Here is a 20,805-nt window from a genome sequence, read left to right as displayed (position 1 = left end):
ATTGCTTTTTCCTAATTTTCTCACAATCAAAATAATTTTTCATTTCCTATATCACAACGACTATTTGCTTTTCAAAATGGTGGTAGCAACAAACCCTGTGTTGTCGAAACTAAACCTTAGCCATTGATAACAATTTTAATTTACAAAATTTTTTTTTGTTTTTCATCGATGATGATAAAATTAAATTAGAATTTTGACTTTGTAATTTTGTGAGATACAATAATTACATTGAAAACAATTTATTGAAACCATGAGTAAAATAATGTAAATATTTATAAAACATTTACAGTCAGTCATTTCCTTTAAATTAACACTAATTGAAAACGAGTGAGTAATGAATGCTCTTTTTGTGAATCATTTAATAAACATAATTTTTTCATCTGTCGATACAATTAAATTGTAAAATAAATGAATTGAAAATTTATAATAAAATTATAACTTAACCTGGGAACTGATACTCAACTATGCATTATAAACTTGAGTCATAATTTATTTATAAATGTCTCAACCGATGTAAATTTAAAATTTTTTTTTTCCCAATAATAATAATAATAATAAATTATGACATTCAATAATTGCATTAAATGACTCAACTGAATCATATCCCGCATTCAAAGACAAACTGTCGTTCGTTTATTTCACTTAGACATTACAATACTTAAAATCAAAATGCCTTCACGTCCAAACTAAAAATGTTCAACTGTTGCCCATTGATTTCTGCACCCCTTGTAGTACGCGTGACACCGCCCATTATTTTACGTTTTTTGAAATTTCCGTTAAAATAGTGTTATGAAATTTAAGTTTATGCTTCAAATAATAAAATAAAACGCAAATGAATAATGTCGAATTTATATATATATATATATATATGTAAATACACACAAATCCGACATTTTTTTTCTTACCCTAACAAAACGATTTATTTTTCTTCGAGAAATAAAATGTCACGCGCGACAACGTAATATGAACAAAAAAAATCAATGTTCTTATTCAAATTAGGTAAAATATGTTTTTTATCATACAAAAAAAATTAATCTTGAATTAATTAAACAAAAGAAAAACGTAGTAAGATAATGAAATGTCTAAATCATACCTAGTTTTTGTTTTTTTTTTTTACTACATATAAACAATTAATGTTAAATTACTAAATAATTTCACTTGTTGTATGTTAGAGAAATATTACAAGTTAATTTTACATTTAGAATTTAGTTAAAAATTAATTTGATAACTCTAAAATGTACTCACCATGCGACAAAAAAAATTATTCAAATGATTAAATATATAAACATCTTACACAACACTAAGACGAGCCACCATTTTGAAACTAACCTGGAAAATCCGTTAGAGCGCATACAACTGCGCAGAAGTGGTTAATAATTTTTATTATAGATGTCACTCTTATCAATTTTTATTTTAAGTGTTACCATAATAACAAAAAAAAAAAAAAAGAAAATTGTTTTAACGTTTACAACGTAAATCGTTATATTTAAATATTTAAAGAATATTCTTTCGTGTAAAACTTTTTAAGAAACTTTTAAAATATTCTATTTTTCAATAATTCAAAAAAAAAAAAATGTCTTCCTTATCTTACCTTTGAAATAATTTATTACAAACTTTTAATTTTTGAGAATATTATAGAGATTATTAAAAATTTAATTATCAGAATAAGAGTAGATTTTTTTTTTTTAATAAATGCTAATATAAAATTATAAACAAAATAAAGATTTTTTAAATAATTTTCGTGAAATAATCGAATTAAAAACAAAAAAAGGGGGTAAAACAAAATTCAAACAATTTTTTTTATGAGATTAAATAATTATGTAAAAAATATATTTTTAATACAATACATAAATTACATTATTTAATATAAAAATTAAATATTTGTAAATAATACACATATACATATTTTATTTTTTAATTATGTCCTATTTACTTTTCTGTACAAAAATTAATTGGCAATATATTGAGCTACGCTAAGTAGTTTTTTTTTCTTTTCCTCCGTTTATTTTTTTATTATTACGAAAGTTTATTTGTTTGTTAAATAAATTTACTTCTCCTCTTTGGTAACAACGTGAATATTTAACAACGAATTCATAAATATTTGAGCAAAGTTAACTGACTAATAAGCCTTCTTTTTAATTTCCGTTCCGTATTCGGCAAAACTATTGTTTCTAGAACGTTTTCCTCCTTTCCCCATAGCAATACTAATAAATTCTTCAGCTATTTCTCTATCCAAACCTGTATACGTTTTGGCAACTTCTTCTGCCGTTGGTAGCGATGCTCTTCTTTCATTATTCACACTGCTTCTACTTCTACTTCTGTGTTTGCTTCGAACCTTTTGTGCAACAAACAAACAACATACATCAGCATTTCGTAATGCGAAACAAAAACTAAAAAAATTTTCTTCTTCTTTTAATACCTTGCTATCCGGTTGTAAATAATTAGCCCTTTTCGAAGATCTTTTCTCGTGATGAACCATCGGATTTGAATTAGACACGCATTGTGTTCCGTGTCTGCAACAGCAGGGCATTGTTGAACTTGGATACACTTGACCACATACGGAAGAACCGAACACAGAAGATGGTGACTGAAGAAATGTTAATATGGGAATTTGTCCATTTGTTATTATCTGCATAAAATAAATTAATAATAATAATAATCCATTACGATGACTTTAGAACTCAACGCACTGTTTCTCTTATTTAGTCTTCTAACCGTGGCAGAAGAATTGAAAATTTATTTTCGTTATAATTGGCATTTAAACAAAAATAATAATAATAATAAACGAAATGAAAATGTTTTGAATTTATAAATATTATTATATAAAAATTAATTTATTTTGAAAATGAAGTTATTATTTATTAGCATAAAAATAAATAAAAAAAAATCTTGTGCAATAATGCTGCTCAACAACATAAATACATAAATTTTTTTTTTTAATAACTTTAAAAAGAAATTGATTAAACGTTTAAAAAAAAAAAAAGAAAAAAATTTAACTTAGTCATTCTTAAGTAATTTTTTTTTTTTTATTACTCGACAAATTGAAAACAACAACACATTAATCAAACACAACTTTGATGTTTAGTATATAAAAATTTAAATTTCATTGAACTAAACGAAAAAAAAAAAAAAAAAAACGAAAGTGTAATTTAAATTGCTAAACGAAACTACTTTCTTTAAAATACAAAAAAAAAAAAAAAAGAAAAAGGAATCGAATGAAAGAAATATATATTATTATTATTATTATTCATAATCAAACTTATTCGCATTTATTTTATAAAAATATAATTATAATGATAACAAATTGTTCATTTTATTTATTTTCTTTAAAGTCCAACCTTTTTAAGAAAAAGGGAAAAAAATTTATTTTAAAATAATAATCATTCGACGATAATAATAATAATATATATTTTTTCATAATAATTACGATAAAATATTTTTAAACTATTAAAGTTGAAAAATCTACGGATGTGACGTAACGATAATACATTTTAATGAAAAACTTTTGCTAAATATTATTATTATTTTTTTTTTTTCAAAAAAAAAAAAAGTTAGTTAATTATTAATTCGATAAATAATTAACGTAATAATTAATTTTAATTACGAGTGTGATGTGTAATAATTTAATAATAATAATAATAATAATAATACGTATAATTAATTCATATCACGTATGCCCTTCGGTTTCATCACAAATAACAAAAAAAATCGAGTTTGCAAATTATATTATTATTATTATTATTATTACTAAATACGGGAGGGGATTAAGAAGAAAAATTACCGTGGTGAAATTTATTTTTTCCAACAAAAATTATTTTTCAAGTTTTTTGTATACTTACCGGAGGAGGAGGAGGCAATAAAACGAGATTTGGAGTTCCCCAGGGCATTATACTTTCTTGGCCGCCATATTTATCTTTTTTTTCTGGCATTCGTAGTTGTTGTCCTAACCAATGATATACGAAACGATCTTTTTCTTCTGTTTTATATCTTAACCAAAAAAAAAAAAAGAAATTTAATTTCAATGAGTTAAAAAAAAAAATAATAATAATGATAATTAGTATGGAAAAATTACTTTTCGTTTTGGGAAGAATCAACGTCGGATACCGAAGATTTCCTTTGACTTTTGAAACAGGGACAAACTTTTCTGTAGCATTTATATCCTGAGAAAACGGCAGCAACGCACTGAAGAGTAGCTGCTAATATTAGTCCGATATCAGCAAGAACGGGTGGCCAATTTATTATGAGAACTTCTTCTTCGTCTAAATTTGCAGATTCCTACGATTTTATTAAAAAAAAATTTTGTAAGATAAAAATGAAGATGAGAAAACAGTGACGTTTTATTTATTCATTAACTGACGTTTGATCTTTGCACGTCTCTAATTAATCCAGTGGCAGTTAAAACGACAACGAGATTACTTAAAGCAAAAGAAACCAAACATAAAGCAAGAAATACGGAGAGAAGAGTTCTAGAAGTTTTCGCCAAACCTTTTTCAGCCGTGTAACAACCTCTAAGCCCCGCCAAAATACCCACGAGACCTTTTAAACAAAAAAAAAGAACAAAGTTAAAAATAATAGTTGAATGGAAATAGTAGATTATTTTTTAAAAAAAGTATTTACCAGAAAACATGGCAACCGCACCACCCCACAGTCCACTTCCGGCACCTGAAAGGCTTGAATTGTGAGCAATGACCAAAACTCCAAAAACTGCCATCAATATTCCCAACATCATTTGTATTCCTCCCAATATTATGTAAATGCTACTTTCTTCGTCGAGCCAATGACGTTTTTCTTCCGACTTTCTAATATCCTTATCATCGAGTTTAACTTCGACTGGTAAATGGTGGTTGGCACCACCGAGTGATGATATCAAACTGCTGAATTCGTTATATTTCAAAAGGGAATCCCTATCAATTTTTTTCTCGTTCGTACCACGGATGTAACCATTTCTCGTGTAAACATTATTCGTAAAATCACTTGCGGTGCAACTTGATGACGTTTTATCGCTTTCCATCGTCGCCATATTGGGCCCGTTATATTTTCTATCCTTTGTTTTCTCTCCCATCGATTTATTCTTTTTCAATTCTCTACCGTATTCTTCTTCCGTTTGATTCGGAATCCATTTAATTGAATTTTTCTTATCATCTATTATACCGTTATCTCTCGATTCGTATTTATTATTTTTTTTATTATTAGAATCGAAATTTTTAACTTCGGCAAAAAATTTTTCAATTAATGCCACTTCGGATAATCTCGAATGATCTGATTCTGTTATGGAATTTTGAGGCGTGAGATTAGACATCTTTTTTTTTTTTATGTTTTTTTTGCTAATAATTTAAAATCCGATACTTTCTTTAATCATTTTTAATTTTTTTTTATTATTGTACCTGTAAAAAAAATTATTCGTAAAATATTTATTATCCAAATATTAAATACATACACATCCTGCAACAATTAACGGTCCTGCAAAAATTAAAACACAAAAAAAAACATGTTTTTTTTATTTAAGCATGACTCGAACAACAACAAAATCCAACTTAATATTATAAAATTAATAATAATAATAATAATAAAAGAACCGAAATAATATTTCGTACACGAATTAATGTTGTTTAAAAAAAAAAAAAAACTTGTAATTTATTTCATTATTTCAAATTTTTTTTTTTTCTCCGCGTGAAACATCAACAAGAAGCGAAAGCGATCAAAACAACATAAAGTTACATTCGAATAATAATAATGATAATAACAATGTGAAAGAATTTAAATTATTCAGGTGCGCAAAACAAAAAAAAAAAAAAAAAGAACTTTGTGGTATTTTTTAAATGCGAAACACTGACACTATTATTACCTCACTTATTAATTTTATTTTATCCTTGCTGTCTATTATTATTATTATTTTTTGACTTTTCCATTGTTTAAAAAAATATCAACTAATTTTACCGTTACGAGACAATAAACAAAAAATTTATCCTTAAATTTTTAAAAATAAAAATTACAAAATTTAAAACGAATCTAAAAAAAATCGAACGAGAACAAAAAAAAAATTTTCTCAACCGAAACCGAACCGTACGCATGTGATTAAAAAAATTATTATTATTATTATTATTATTATTACCACATCTTATTTTAACGGGTGCTTACCATTCGGGTTTAAAATTTCAGGTACTAATTAAATTAAAGGAATAGGAAGAAAATTTGTGTTAATTCAACATTATATAATATTTGGCCATCGATCGATGACATATTTTTTAAATTAAAAAAAAAACCGATAAATCCGTGCCAGAAAATAATAATAATAATAATAATAAAATTTTTTGGCATAAAAATTATTATTATTAAAAAAAAAAAAGGTTAATCGATTCGTTACTACGTAATATTATTTATTTTTCGTGCCAAAAAAAGTAAAAAAAAAAACGAGAATGAATTAATTAATTAATAAAACCGCCATTTAAAAATAAAAAAACATTTACAAATATTATTATTATTATCAGTATCATTAAAAATTTTTAATTATTATAATTAATTCCAGGACCTGATACCTGTAATAGGTCGTGTAATGCCCGATTCGATCTGAAAATTTTTTTAAACAATTTTAAACGTCGCCACATTTTTTTTAAACAAATAAAAAAAATTTATTTTCAAGTCGACATTTTCATTCTTATTTTATTATTATTATTATGTTTTTCCTCCAAACACCCTACATAATTTCGAACAGGTAGTAAAATTAATAACAAAAAAAGGAAATTAAAAAAAAATTTATTGATTATGATCATAATAATAATAATAATAAATAATTTAACGTCTCAATATTTAAAAAAAAAAAAAAAAATTAATTTAAATTTTTTTTAGCCTTTGTTTAACTACCACCTTTTACCCTTTTACTTAATCAATGATTATTATTATTAATAAAACTTGTAAGTTATCCAATAAACAAGTTTTAAACGTGTCTTATGTTTTCGATAAATGCAGGAAATGAAAAACAAAGGCTAAAAAAAACGTGGAAAAAGATTAACTGGAATGAAAAAGGAAAAGGAATCGGGTAAAAAAAAAAAAAATGGCGGCGTGCGACCTGAAAATTATATTTTTTCGTTTTCTTTTCTACACTCCTCTCTCTCTCTCTCTCTCTTTAACTGTATCGTTTTTTTGTTAATAATTTTATTATTTTAGTTTTCATTTGTTTAAAACAAAATCCATCACGGAAAAAAATTTTTTTTTTTTTAAGGTAAAATCGTGACGGTTCGATTGATGAAATTTTTATAAACCGATTGTGAAATTTAAAAAAAAATGTATTTTTATTTATTCACGGGTTGTTTTATCACACGCTCTCTTTAATTTTAGTTATGGATAACTAAATGAGAGAGAGAGAGAGAGAGAGAGAGAGAGGGAGAGAGATTGATGATAGTCAAGGATACCCTGTGATATTTTCAAGAAGGTTCATTTAATATTATTGGCATTTTAAAAATAAAAAATTTATCGATAGGTCAAAAATTACAATTTTATTATTATTATTATTTTTCTACCTGTCGTTTTTTCCCAGGCATAACAAACAACAATCAACAAACAAACACAAGGCGAACAAACGAAAAAACAAAAAAAAAACAATGACATATAAATAAAAATAATAAAAAAAATCAAATTAAATAATAAATTTTTTTCTTTTTAATATTTAAATATAAAAATCGAAATTGAAAGTAAATTTAAAAGCAGAAGACATAAAATTATTTTACTTCCTCAAAACAACAAGTTATGAATTTAATTAAACAAACAAGAAATTTTTTTTTTTTTTTTACCATATTCGTAAATATTAATAAAAAAAAAATGGCCGTCATTAAGATTTTGTTGTTGGAATGATTTTCGAAAGGTGTAGAAGAATGTAATAATAATAATAATAAACGTGGCAATAGAAGTCAAGGAAAAATTTTTTATTATTATTAAATTTTTTGCCCCTTTTAAGTCGAAATATATATATAAAAGGTAAACAATAAGAAGGTCGATTTGCCTAATTGGATGAAGCAGAAGAAAAAAAAATCCTTGAGTAGTTATAAAAAAAACAAAAAATTTATATTTTTGGTCAGATTTTTTTCCGTTCGTTTTTTTTTTAAAAAAAAAAACCATTCCCGGGTAATAATTTCAAGGTACGAATAATCCTGTAGGATTAGTTTGTAATAGTAATTTTTTTAAAATAAGAAAAAAAATTACCGATTAAAAATTATTTCACAATAAAAAATTAATTCAAGGTAAAATGATAGGAAAAAAAAAAAAAAACAATTTTTGATGATAGGTCGTCGCCATTTTTACGTGAAGATATTATTATTATTATTACGAGGTCGATACTTTTTTTGAGATTTTAAATTAAAAAAATTTTTTTTTTTTAATGTTTGGGTTAATATTAATAAACACGTGAGAGAGAGAGAGAGAGTCGATTTAAAACATTTTTTTTTATTGTTGTTGTTTGTTTTTTAAATGATTAATTTTAAGAATGATATTGTTTGTTTTTTAAATAATATAAAAAAAAATTTTTACGACACGAAACAAATACGCGCGTTACTCCTTCACCCCCTCCCCCGGCTACCACTTTGCCTCCCCCCCCTGAGGAATCGAAAAACACTAAAAAGAAACAACTTTCACTTTTCTTTTTTGAGTTATTATCGACGGAGAGAGAGAAAAGAATCTTGATTTTCAAAAAAAAAAAAATATTATTATTAGTCATCGTTTTTTTTTTTATACAAGAAGGCGGTGTGTCCACGTACTCACGCACGCACGCACGCACGTACACACCTGTACGATAAAAAGATCAACGGGATTTTATAATAAAAAAAAAAAATTTTATTTTAATTATTACTCGTGAGAATCGATTACGAACGAGGAAGTATCATCGCGCAAATAGTAAAAAAAAAAAAAAAAACTCGACTGGAAGAACGAGACGATTTAAGGTTTCAAGGTTAATTTAAGGTACCTTAAAAAGCATAAAAGAAATGTAGACGAGTGTCGATAAAATTCTCATAGATCGAAAACTATAAACCTCATTTATTTAGGAAAAAATGTCGTTGGTACCACCGATGGATGAAAGTAAGTTTTTGGTACACGATCCGATGGAAAAAAAAAAGAGACGAAGAGTGAAAGAACACAAAATTATTGATAATTGACATAATTGTAAAAAAAAAAAAAATTTTTTTTAATAATATTTGACGATGAGAAAGTCAAATAAAAAATAAATAAAAGAGAGAGAGAGAGAGGAAAAAAAGACTCGAGGCACGAATGAATATCTTTAATAATAATAATAATAATTATTATTATTATTATTATTAGAAAAAAACAAATTATTTCACGTTCGTAATGGTTTTTTTTTTTTTTTTTAAAATGAGAATGCAAAAAAAATAAAAAACTTTTTCATTACGTAACGAACAAACGTTCTTTTTTTTTTTTTCAAAAAACTTTTCATGTTTACTATAATTAATTTAATTTATTTACCACGTGATAACCCCTCTCCCTTCCCCCCTCCCAAAAAAAAAACAAAAACAACAACGTAGACGTGCGCGATAAACCGCAACCTGCCGCAAAAGGGAGCAACAGGGAAAACATTTTTCCTTTACTCAAAACAACCGCAAATTTATATTAATGATAATAATAATAATAATATAAAATTCCGTTAACGTGTTGTTTTTTTTTATTTAAAAAATTATTATCATTATTACTGATAAAAAATCCAAACGTTTCCCCCTCCAAAAAAAAAAAATTTTTAATAATTTTTTTATTAATTACAAAAAAAAAAAAAAAACTTACCACTATTACCCCTTTTATTAATGTAATTTTATGTTTATGCTTTAATAATAAAATCCTTGAAATCGTTATCACTATCATTATTATTATTAATATTTTTCACGTGTAAAAAAAAAATTACACCGATAATAATAATTATTATTATTTAATTTCAAAATATCCTCTTTAAATTAGTTCAACGTTTTATTATTATTATTATTATTAAGGAAACTGACATTTTAAATATTAAAAAAAATTTATTATTACTTGATTTATTACGTAATAAAAATCACTCGCACGTTCGTTTTTACTCGTAGCAAAAACCCTCCCCCCTCCCTTTCCATGCCCCACAGAAAATAAATAAAAAAAAAAGAAGAAAATTATTAATGATATTTTGTGTAGTGGAGTTGACACACGACGTTATTTATTAATTTTTTAAACTAAAATAAAATCGATTTACGTATCCAATCGATCCATCGATCGATTTATCGATTTATCACGTAACTAATAAATTCAAAGTCTTGCAAAATAAAAATAAAAAAATTTCATAACTTAAAAATATAGTTTTTAAAAACAGTTTCGTAAATTTTTTCATATCACCCGTAAATAAAATTATTATCATTATTATTATTATTATTAGTAAAGAATTTTAATAAATTAAAAATTTGAATTTAATTTTTAAAAAAAATTCACGTAAGAAAATAATAAATAATAATAATTATAATAATAATAATAAAATCGAAAATTCTTTAATATGTGAAAAAGAAGACGCCGAATGTTTATTATTATTATTGTTTTTCTTTAAATTCTCTGAGATAAATTAAAAATTATTAGTATTATTATTATTATTCCGAAACGTACCTAAAAATCCTAATAACCTACATAAAAAAAATTTGACAGCCTGAATTTCTCTCCGTCTCTCTCTCTCTCTCATTCTTTTGTTGTTAATAAATAAAAAAAAAGAAAAAATTTTACACTCATTATTAAATTAACTACTATTCATTACAACTCTGTGTTTTTTTAAACATCTTCTCTGTATGTTCTCGTGTTACATTCATTTAATCATTCATTCATTCATTCATTCATTCGTTTGTTTGTTTGTTTGTTTACTCAAAAAAAAAAAAAACAAAAAAAAATATTGTTTGAGAAAACGCGAAAGTTTTTTGTTTTTTTCTAACGTATTTAAAAAAAAAAAAAAAAAAAAAAACGAAAACTTTTGAACAATACATAAATTATTATCATTATCATTATTATTACTATTATTATTAACTTAAATGAGATGAATTAATTGATAATTATTGTTATTTTTACGCGAAAAACCAAAAAAAAAAAAAAATTATAGTAGCGTGAGTTTATACAATAATTATTCGTAAATTACAACAAACAAACGCGAAAGTATTATTATTATCGACTTATTTCTATAAAACATGTCTGTTTTTTAAAATTTGGCGGTTTTTTTCAGAAAAAAAAGAAAGAGAGGGAGGGGGTAAAAGCAGACGACGGATTTGATTTCGACAGGAGAAAAGGTTAACGTCACGTTTAAAAACTTTCCAATAATATTTTTTTTTTTTTTTTTTTTTTTAATTACTGTAATCAATCAAAAGTTTTAGATCACGTCTATAACGTAGGCACGCGCACGTACACACGCACGCATACACACGCACGCACACACAAACACGCACGCATACGTACCATACATTTTTTTTTTTTTTTTTGATTTTTATCCGTTAGAAAAACTTTTTAATCCAGTTCTCAATTTGAAATAAATTTTAAAAAAAAACAAACGAGCAAACAAACAACCGAACGAATCGAACAAACAAAATAAACAAAAACAAATTTTCTCCGAAATTTATTTCTAGAAAAAAAAAAAGAAAAATCGTTTCGACACACAATCGGCATTAAAATATTTTCTCCATATAACCTTTCCATGGTTTTTTTTTTTTTAGCCCCCCAATATTTCGGCCAAGGACTGGTTGCATACAAATACAAACCTGATCGCCAAAGGGTTTAACTTTGGAAATTTCACTACGACAACCTGATTTTCCTCTCTTTAACAATCGATCGATCGATAAAAAAAAAGAAAAGAAAAAATTTCAACGTGTCAATAACTTAAACACATATACAAAAAAAAGGGCGAACGGTTTTTTTCCGAACGATTAAAATAAAAGAGAAAGAATGTATTAGGTATAAACGTGTGGATACACGTGTTATTTATTTTCAATTATACAAACAACACACAAACAAACAAAACACACAAACAAAAAAAAACCTGAAAAAAAATAAAAATAAAATTTCGACATTTTTTTTTTTTTTTTTTTAAAGCGACCATATAAAGTTATTTATTTTAATGACACGACAAACGAATGTTGTAAAATCGGATATTTTATGCTATTAGGAAACATTCGAGTTATTAAAAAAAAACATGTTCGATTCGAACGGATTTTAATAATAATAATAATAATAAAAAAGAAATTTTTATTTATTTTGAATTTTTAAATAAATACTTAATAAATATTTATTATGTATGCGTGAACGTTATTTTCGTTAAAAACTAAATTAAATAAAACATTAATTTCGAATATTATTATTATTATTATTATTATTATTTATTTTATTTTATTAAGTGAGAAAGAAAATTCTATTAAAAAAAAAACAGGTACGATACTCACCTCTTTCGAAGAAGAAGAAGATATCGACAAGAAAAAAAATCCGACAAAAAATTTTTAATTTTCACAAAAATTTTAAATTTAAAAAAAAGGCGCGAAAAAAATTATTTTTTTTGTTTTTATTTAACTTTTTACAATTCACATTTTATTGATAACTGATAACGCGTTTAGGGAAAACCCCCAAAAAAAGAAACGAAAAACTTTCACGTTATAATTTCAGGTACTATGTTGATTATTAAGATCGTACCTCGCGATTGTAAAACAACGTGTAACTAACTAACTAACTAACCAAACCGAAACACAAGTCGACGTGTAAATTTGTTCAAGTGGAAGACCAACGAACAACTGAAAAAAAAACATAAAAAAAATAAATATTAACAATAATAATAATGATAATGATGATGATGATGATGATAATAGTAAAAATTATTTAAGTGAAATTCACTCATTCGAAATGACGACGTGCAATTAGAATTTAAAAAAAAAAACGAGTGGGAGACGGTGAGTTTTTTTTAAACGGGGGAAGATAGGGGGGAGAGAAACGCAGTAGTGATGGGAGGGGGTGCAGAAAAAAAGCAGACGACGAAAGAAGAGGGAGGAGAAATTCTAATAATCGGACGAAATATTTTTTTTTTTTTTGAAAATTTTTCCGATTGCTAAAAATGATTTTCCCATCGCAGTTTATTTTTAAATTTTCCGCGTTTTTTCTTCCACCCCCTCCCCTCCCACCAAATTCATCACTTTTATATTCGTTTAAGCAACAATAAAAAAAAGAAAAAGGATCCGAGTGTTAAAATTTAAATATTTATACATTTGCTGCGGTTTAATTTGTTATTTTATTACAACGGAAATCGGAAATCCAAAAAAAAAAAAATTCCTGTCGATGGTTTTAACCGCATTAGTGTGCGTGCGTGTGCGTGTGATAATTTTTTTCCTTCTTTTCTCTTTCCTTTTGCGGTTATTCAAATAATAATGTCGTTTGCGCTTAAAAGAACAAAAAACTAGAGAAAGTTCAAATATATTTAGATATATATTTTTTTTCGTCGCCTTTATAATTAACTAAAAATGTAGATTTTATTTAAATTATTAAAAATAAAAGTTTTTTTTTTTCCTGTTATGTTTGTTTTGCTACAAATCATTTATGTAAATAAAAATGAAAATGTTTGTTTAGGTTTTTAAATATAATAAAAAATAAATATTACCCCCAGCAAAAAAGCAAATGAAGTCATGGCCGTAAAAAAACTTTGGGTCGAAATCGGTCGGGAAAAAAATAAGCATAATATGGAAAAGTTCGAGGTTGTTACAATAAACAGGAAGAAAATTTTTGTTTGTTAGGAAAATCAAAACGTACCTGAAACAACAACATACGCGGGAAAAATTTTATTTTTAAATATTAATTCGCGGAATGTTTTTTTTTTTTTTTACGATTGAAAAAAAAATTACGTGCAAACGACAAACATTCAACTTCTCTCTTTCACTCTTCCTTCTCCTCCTCCCTCTCTCTCTATCTTTCTCTCTCTTTTTCCAACTACTTACAAACACGTTTTGTTGTTGTTTTTCTAATACGTGCAAAATATTTGTTATTAAAATCAAATCAGTGCCATTTTACACGAATACACATATATATTTCTCAAGGTTATTATTTTTTTTTTTTCCGCCGAAAGAAAAACAACGGTCGTTATCATTATTATTATTATCATCATCATCGTAATAAATTGTGTTAAATGATGTCGGATTATTCATTCGCAACAACAAAATACAAAAGGAACAAACAAACAAACAACAACAACAACAAAAAATTAAATTAAATATTTGCCGACATAATAAATAATCGGTAGTCGATTTTTTTTTTTTTTTTCAATATCCGGTTTGTTATTCCTTTTAAATTTTTTTTTTTTTTTTTTTTTGGAGTGAAATTTATTAACGTGAATCGAATAATAGAAAAGCAGAAGATAATTCGTGTGACTCGTGTTTCACTCGATTCTTTCCATAAATTTTATTAAATTCTATTAAATTAAGGACACTTTAAATCACAAAATTATTATTTTCTCTTTAATATTAAAAAATTTTTTTTTACAATTTACACCGCCGCCATTTTTCTTTTTTTCTGTTTCATTTTAGTTTTTAGTATAAAACTAAAAATATTTTCGATCAAATCAACAAAACCTGAAACCTAAAACCTTAACATTTTTTAAATAATTTTTTTCCATGAGAAAAAACTACAATCATCTCGTTTCGTGGGTTTACAAATGTGATTAATTATCAAAATAAACAAATAATAATAATAAATATCTGTTTGTTTGTTTGTTTCTTCACTACAAATCCTATCATTATTATTATTATAATCATCACGCCGCCGCCGCCAAAAAAAAAAAAGGAAAATTATAAATAAAGTTGATTGTTTTTATTCCTTTCGATTTTTTTTTTTTTAGAAAAACAAAAAAAAAAGTTTTCCTAAAAGAAAATTTTTTATTCGTTTCATAAATAAGATAAGAAAAAACGATGATTTTGTTTGTTTGTGTTGTTTGTTTTCATCAGATTATCATAAATAAAATAGTGAAAGCGAAATATTTAGGGTAAACAAATATGTTACAAACATTCATCAGACTCCAGTTTATGCAACCGTTTTTTTTTTAAATTGTAAAATTCTATTTAAGAAAAAAAAGTTAATTAATTTTTTTTTGTGTGTGTGTGTGTTTAATTAAAGAAAGTTTGCAACATTATAAAAATAAAAAAATGAATAATAATAATAATAATAATAATAATAATAATAATAATAATAATAATACATTTTTTTATCACGAAAGTTGTAAATAAGATTGTTATTTAGATACTTTTTAGAAAAAAAAAATCTTAGATGTAAGTCATTTCACTTTTTCTAAAACACCATCTGGTTTTGTTAAAAATTTCTATCGTCACCTTCGTGATAATTATTATTATTATTATTATTATTATTATTATTATTATTATTATACACGGTTTCTATCAAAAAACAACAACAACAACAACAAGACAAACGACAACAAAAAAAAAATAAACAAACTACAAATAATTGACAAAACATTTTGTTTTATAATTAATTCGTTTTAAATTTAAAACATTTGCTATGATAATTTATTTATTATTATTATTATTATTATTATTATTCAAGTGTCACTAGAAATTAATTAAAAAGTGTTAATGAGAGAAAAAATTACGAGAGATAGAGAGAGAGAGAGAGAGAAAGAGAGAGAGAGAGAAAGAGAGAGGGTCATTGCCTGATGAAATAATAATGATAAAAAAAAATTAAAATATGAAAAACACTTTCTAAATTTTATTAATAATAAAGAGTGTAACGAAGATGAAAGTTTTTTTTTTTTTTTTTTTTTTCTTAGTGACACGATATTTACGTGCCACGATACGAAATTAAAATTGACGTCATTTAATTACGTAATAAATCAATCGTTTTATATAAAAATTAACTTACGTACGAGCCTTAAAATTATAATGAATAAAAAATTTTTCCAGCCATTTTATTATTACCGTCACGCCGTGATTGTTGTTGTTGTTTGTATAATTACAACGGATAAAAACAAACAAACAAACAAAAAAAAGTAATGACAACCGTTTGTTTGATTTTTTTTCTTTAAAAAAAAAAAAAAAAAAACATGACGGTGGTAAAACGATGAATGAAAAAAAATGTAAAAAAATTACAGGATAACCATAATCGAGGTTGACGCCCCCCCGATCATCGTGTCGTACATAAATAATGGGGCGAACAATTAAAACGAACGCCAACCAACCATTCAACCGAAAAATTTTATTTACGGCCCTAAAAAAAAAAATTACGTAATACAAAACACAAACAACTCATTTAAAAACTTTTACATGGAAATATGTCGAACGTTGACCTTTACGTTAATTTAAATAAAAACGACCGTTACGAACGTTTTAATTACCCAAAAAACAAAAACAAAAAACAAAAAAAGCAAAAGCAATTCGTACTCGTCGAAACCGTGTTTTGTCTTTTAAAATTATCATCATCATCATCATTATTATTACTAATTAATTACGTATTAACATCCGCGTTCGAACGTTTCAACTAAATAAAAATTTTAATAAAAATCTCACGTTCGGTTTTTTTTTTTTTATATCGGTTAAGTTGATTAAACAAAAAAAAAAATTTTTTTTTCCAAGCGTTTGATTTAAGTAATAAATTATTATTATTCTCGATAATAATAATAATAATAATAATAATAATAATAATAAATTCACAATAGTTTTTACAACAACAACAACAATAAAAAATTATGTCATTATTATTATTATTATTATTATTTCTTACGTGCTGCGAGTGAAATTCGTCGGTGATTTTTTTTTTTTTTTTTCAAAAATTCAATCTTCTTAATCCGTCCTTGATAAATGATTTCTCGTATTGTTATTATTATGATCATTATCATTATTATCATCGTTACGACGACGAACATTCGAAAAAAAAAAATATTAATTCGAACGTGTAAGCGTTCGAATGATTACATCGTAATTTAAAAAAAAATTATACGTACGAATGGAATCCATTTTGATAAATTTTTTTTTTTTTTTTTTAAAGGTTGGTAGGTGTGTCGGAGGATACGACTGCCCTTTAAACGAAAGTTTTCCTTAATTAATTTTTACAAGGGAAACGAATAAAAATTTTCTAAGAACATTTTTTTTTTTCGGTTATTTACGAATGAATGATGATGATGATGACGGAAAATTTTAAACCGGAAAAGTTTTTTCAAAGGTTTAATTCCTTTGATTTTTTTCTTTTTTATCGATTCGTAATAAAAAAAAAAAAAGGAAAAATTTTTTTTAGGGGATGTCAATCAATCACACCCGAAAAATGCCCCACCTCACTAATTCTTATTAATTTATCAATTGATTTATCATATCGATCGGGTAGGTACTTCCCCTCCGTATTCGTTAGAATAAAATTTAAATTTATGATTCAGTTGTTATTTCGCAAAAAAAAAAAAAAAAAAAAGAAAATTACCGTACGTTTTTTTTGTTTTTCTACTGACACGTTTTTTTTTCGTCACAACAATTGTTGCTGCCATCATGTTTTTTTTTACAATTTATCGATCGACACCTTCGCAATCCGAATAAAAAAAAAAATTAACAATAATTTTATTATTATTATTATTTACCTTAAGCAATGAAACTAATCGTGATGTTAATTTTCAGGTTGGCCAATCTCCTCCTTAAAAAAAAAAAAAAAAAACTTTCTTATTTACACTTTTAAATTATACCTAATATAAATTACTTGTTAAGAAAAAGATTTACATCAATCTTTTTTTTTTTTTTTAAAACATAATTTGTTTTTGTTACCATCGAAATAATAATAATAATAGTAATAATAATAATAATTTAATGGAAACAAACAAAAAAAAATTTACGTAAGAATTTTAAAACGAATTTTAACAACATTTATTCAAACCGCAAAATTTTAAACGATTATTACGAGTTTAAAAAAAATTTTTTTTTCTTTCGTTTTTCGTTTTTAAAAAATTTGCGCGCGACCTTTAAAAAAAGCAAAAAAAAATTATAAAAGAAAGTTTAAAAAAATTACTCGTAGCAAAAAATAATAAAAAAAAAAAAAACCGCAAATAGAAAGGATTGCCCTTGGTTCCATAATAAAAGAAAAAATTTTTTTCGTCGTATTAACAAATAAATTTTTTTCTCTCTTTTTATTCGTAGAATAATTGTAATAATAATAATAATAATAATTAAATGTTTTCGTATGTTCGTTATAATAACCACCCACATACGACGTGTGTCAAAAAAAAATGAAAACAATCGTGTTTTTTGGTACGATAAGAAATCATGTTTTTTTGTTATACATAAACTCGATCATGTTTTTCTTAGAAAAAAAATGGCACGTCTTTAAATCGATTACGAAACGTTTTGCAATCAAATGATTTGAAAATGTGCAAAATTTATTTGTTTGTTAACGCCTTCACAATTATTACGTAATGGCAACAACAACTACAAAAACAACAACAAAAACCAAAAAACTTATAAATCACCGAAAAACATTCTTCATTATCAATACAAACTCCCCCACCGAAACAAAACAAAAATCATTCACGAGTACCTACACGAATTAAAGCAGTGAAGCAGACGACACAAAAAAAATTCCATCATTTCCGGATTTATAATTTCGATCTATCGATCTATCGATTCGTCGTTTCAAAAAGGAAACGAATTTTTAAAAATGTCCGAAAAATTTTAATTTCCGTTATTTATTCAAATAAAAATTTTTTTTTTTTTAATTTCAATTAATTAAATGTTAATTAAAAAATGTCCGCCATGATGTGTAACGTTCATCATTATCATCATCGTTCTCTTAGTTAAAAAAAAAAACCGTTTCATTATTATTATTATTACTTAGACTTCTTTTTTACTTCCACTTCCGCTGTTGTAGTAATTAATTAAGTTTTTAATGTTTTATTTAAATTATTAATTAAGACATTTGTTATTGCGTAATTTGTTTAATTCATATTATTATCATTATTATATTAAAAAAAAAAAAAACTTAAACTTCCGTTTCCTGTAAGTTTCTGTCGTTTGTGTAAAAAAAAAAACCGAGAGAAAAAATTTTTTTTGTTTTAATGATTGAATTTAAATGTTTCATCCTTGATCCGATTCGTTAATAAAATTTTTTTTGCTGTCGGTCATCGTCGTCGTCGTCGTCGTCGTCGTCGTTCGATCAATCGATCGATCGATCGAAGGAGAAATGATTGATTGATAATGATAATGAAAAATGATTCAAGGACCGAATTTTTCATTTTTTTTCCAGTTCGCGTTAAATAACTATGACGTTAAATATGGCGAATTTCAATCAAAAAAAATTTTTTTTTTTTCTAAATATATGATTGATAATTAACGAGAAATGAAAAATTTTAACTTGTTTTATTATTATTATTATTATTATCATTATTAAATTTTCAATCAAATTTATATTATTAATAATAAAAAAGTTTTTTGACCTTATTCCGGGGTCAAACTTCCAGGTAAATAAAATAAATCAAACGAGTTGTTATTATTATTATTATTAATAATAAGGAAATTTTTTTTTTATATCAAAAAAAACGAATCAAACGATGATGATGATGATGATGATGATGATGATGATGATGATGATGATAAATAGAAAAGTGTCGTCATGATTTTTTCATACGAAAATGAAATTTTTGTTTCAAATGGTAAAAGTTTAAAAAGAAAGAAAGAAGAAGAAAAGCAGAAGAAAAAAAAATTTACACGTCACTTTTTTTTTTTTTTCCTCGAAAATTATTTATTGAAATTTATGGGAAACCAATTTTGCCAACATAACGAAACCATTAAAAAGGACAATTTAATGCTCAGTCGATTATAATAAATTAAGAGTTAAAAGGTTGTCGTAGTCGCGGTTGTTGTTGTTGTTGTTTTTTGCGCTTTGTAAACGAATATTTTTTGTCTGTCGCGTATTATTATTATTATTAATTATTATATCGTTTGTTGTTGTTGTTCTTGTGGTTGTTAATAATTTTTTTTTATTATTATTATCGCACGCACCACCGATGAATATCGTTTTTACAATTTTTTTTATTTTTTTTTATTTTTTCATCGGAGTTTATGGAAACGAATTTTTTAAAAAATTATTAAATCGTGGAAAAAATTACGATTACGATGATAATGATGATGGTGGTAAATTTTCTTTTTAAAATTTAATTAAGGGTTGTTTAAACAAATAATAATAATAATAATAATAATAATAATAATAATAATAATGACGACGTATTTAGTGTCGAAAATTTTTTTTTTTTGTTTTTATTTGGGATTTTTAAGAACTTAAATATAAAATGTATAAAAATTTTCAGGAGGGGAGGGGTGGAGGGGAAATATTTGAACGTGTCAACGGCACTTAAATGATAATGATAATAATAAATTTTGGTTGATTTTTTGACTGCACCGCAAAAAAAAGAAAAAAATTAATAAATAATTCATTTTTTTTAATGTTACGTAGGAAATGCATGCGAAACGGTCAGACTCATGCCAAGGATAGCAATGGCTGTCGTCGGGGGATCCCCAGTTAAAATCGACGTATCGGCCCCATATATCGTAGCAATTGGTGAAAGAACAAACAGAGATGTTTCTTGGTTTTGTGGAGGATCTTTACTATCGACAAACGACATTTTAACAGCTGCACACTGTTTAATTAGCCGGTTTGTTAATTTTTTTTTTTTTAATTACTTCGAAAATGATTTATAATTATTATTATTACTATTTAAAATTTTTTAGAAATGCTTCGATTGTACGACTCGGATCATTTTCGACGAAAGAAAGAAAATTGGAAAACGATTACGAAATATCGGAAGTTATAATA

General features: G+C 25.0%; 2 protein-coding genes across 2 annotated transcripts in view; one reads left to right on the top strand and one right to left on the bottom strand.

Annotated features, from left to right (window-relative positions):
- Positions 1-2,119: 2,119 nt before the first annotated feature.
- Positions 2,120-5,299, bottom strand: Phum_PHUM092760 (uncharacterized protein; the record flags this gene model as incomplete). Its single annotated transcript, XM_002423851.1, has 6 exons — positions 2,120-2,335; positions 2,420-2,629; positions 3,840-3,987; positions 4,073-4,275; positions 4,358-4,536; positions 4,618-5,299. 6 exons carry the CDS (start codon positions 5,297-5,299, stop codon positions 2,120-2,122), a joined length of 1,638 nt encoding a protein of 545 aa, XP_002423896.1.
- A 15,172-nt stretch (positions 5,300-20,471) lies between these two features.
- Positions 20,472-20,805, top strand: part of Phum_PHUM092750 (tripsin 3A1 precursor, putative) — a gene marked incomplete at both ends in the record, with an annotated part of 1,326 nt that continues 992 nt past the window's right edge. Inside the window, one exon of the mRNA XM_002423850.1 lies at positions 20,472-20,631. Coding sequence (XP_002423895.1) covers positions 20,472-20,631 — 160 coding nt within the window. The remainder of the gene's footprint in view (positions 20,632-20,805) is intronic.

The sequence above is a fragment of the Pediculus humanus genome, genomic scaffold, assembly GCF_000006295.1.
Source record: "Pediculus humanus corporis 1103172107445 genomic scaffold, whole genome shotgun sequence".
Lineage (NCBI taxonomy): Eukaryota > Metazoa > Arthropoda > Insecta > Psocodea > Pediculidae > Pediculus > Pediculus humanus.
Note: the sequence above shows the minus strand (reverse complement) of the source record. Positions and strands in the feature narration are given on the sequence as shown.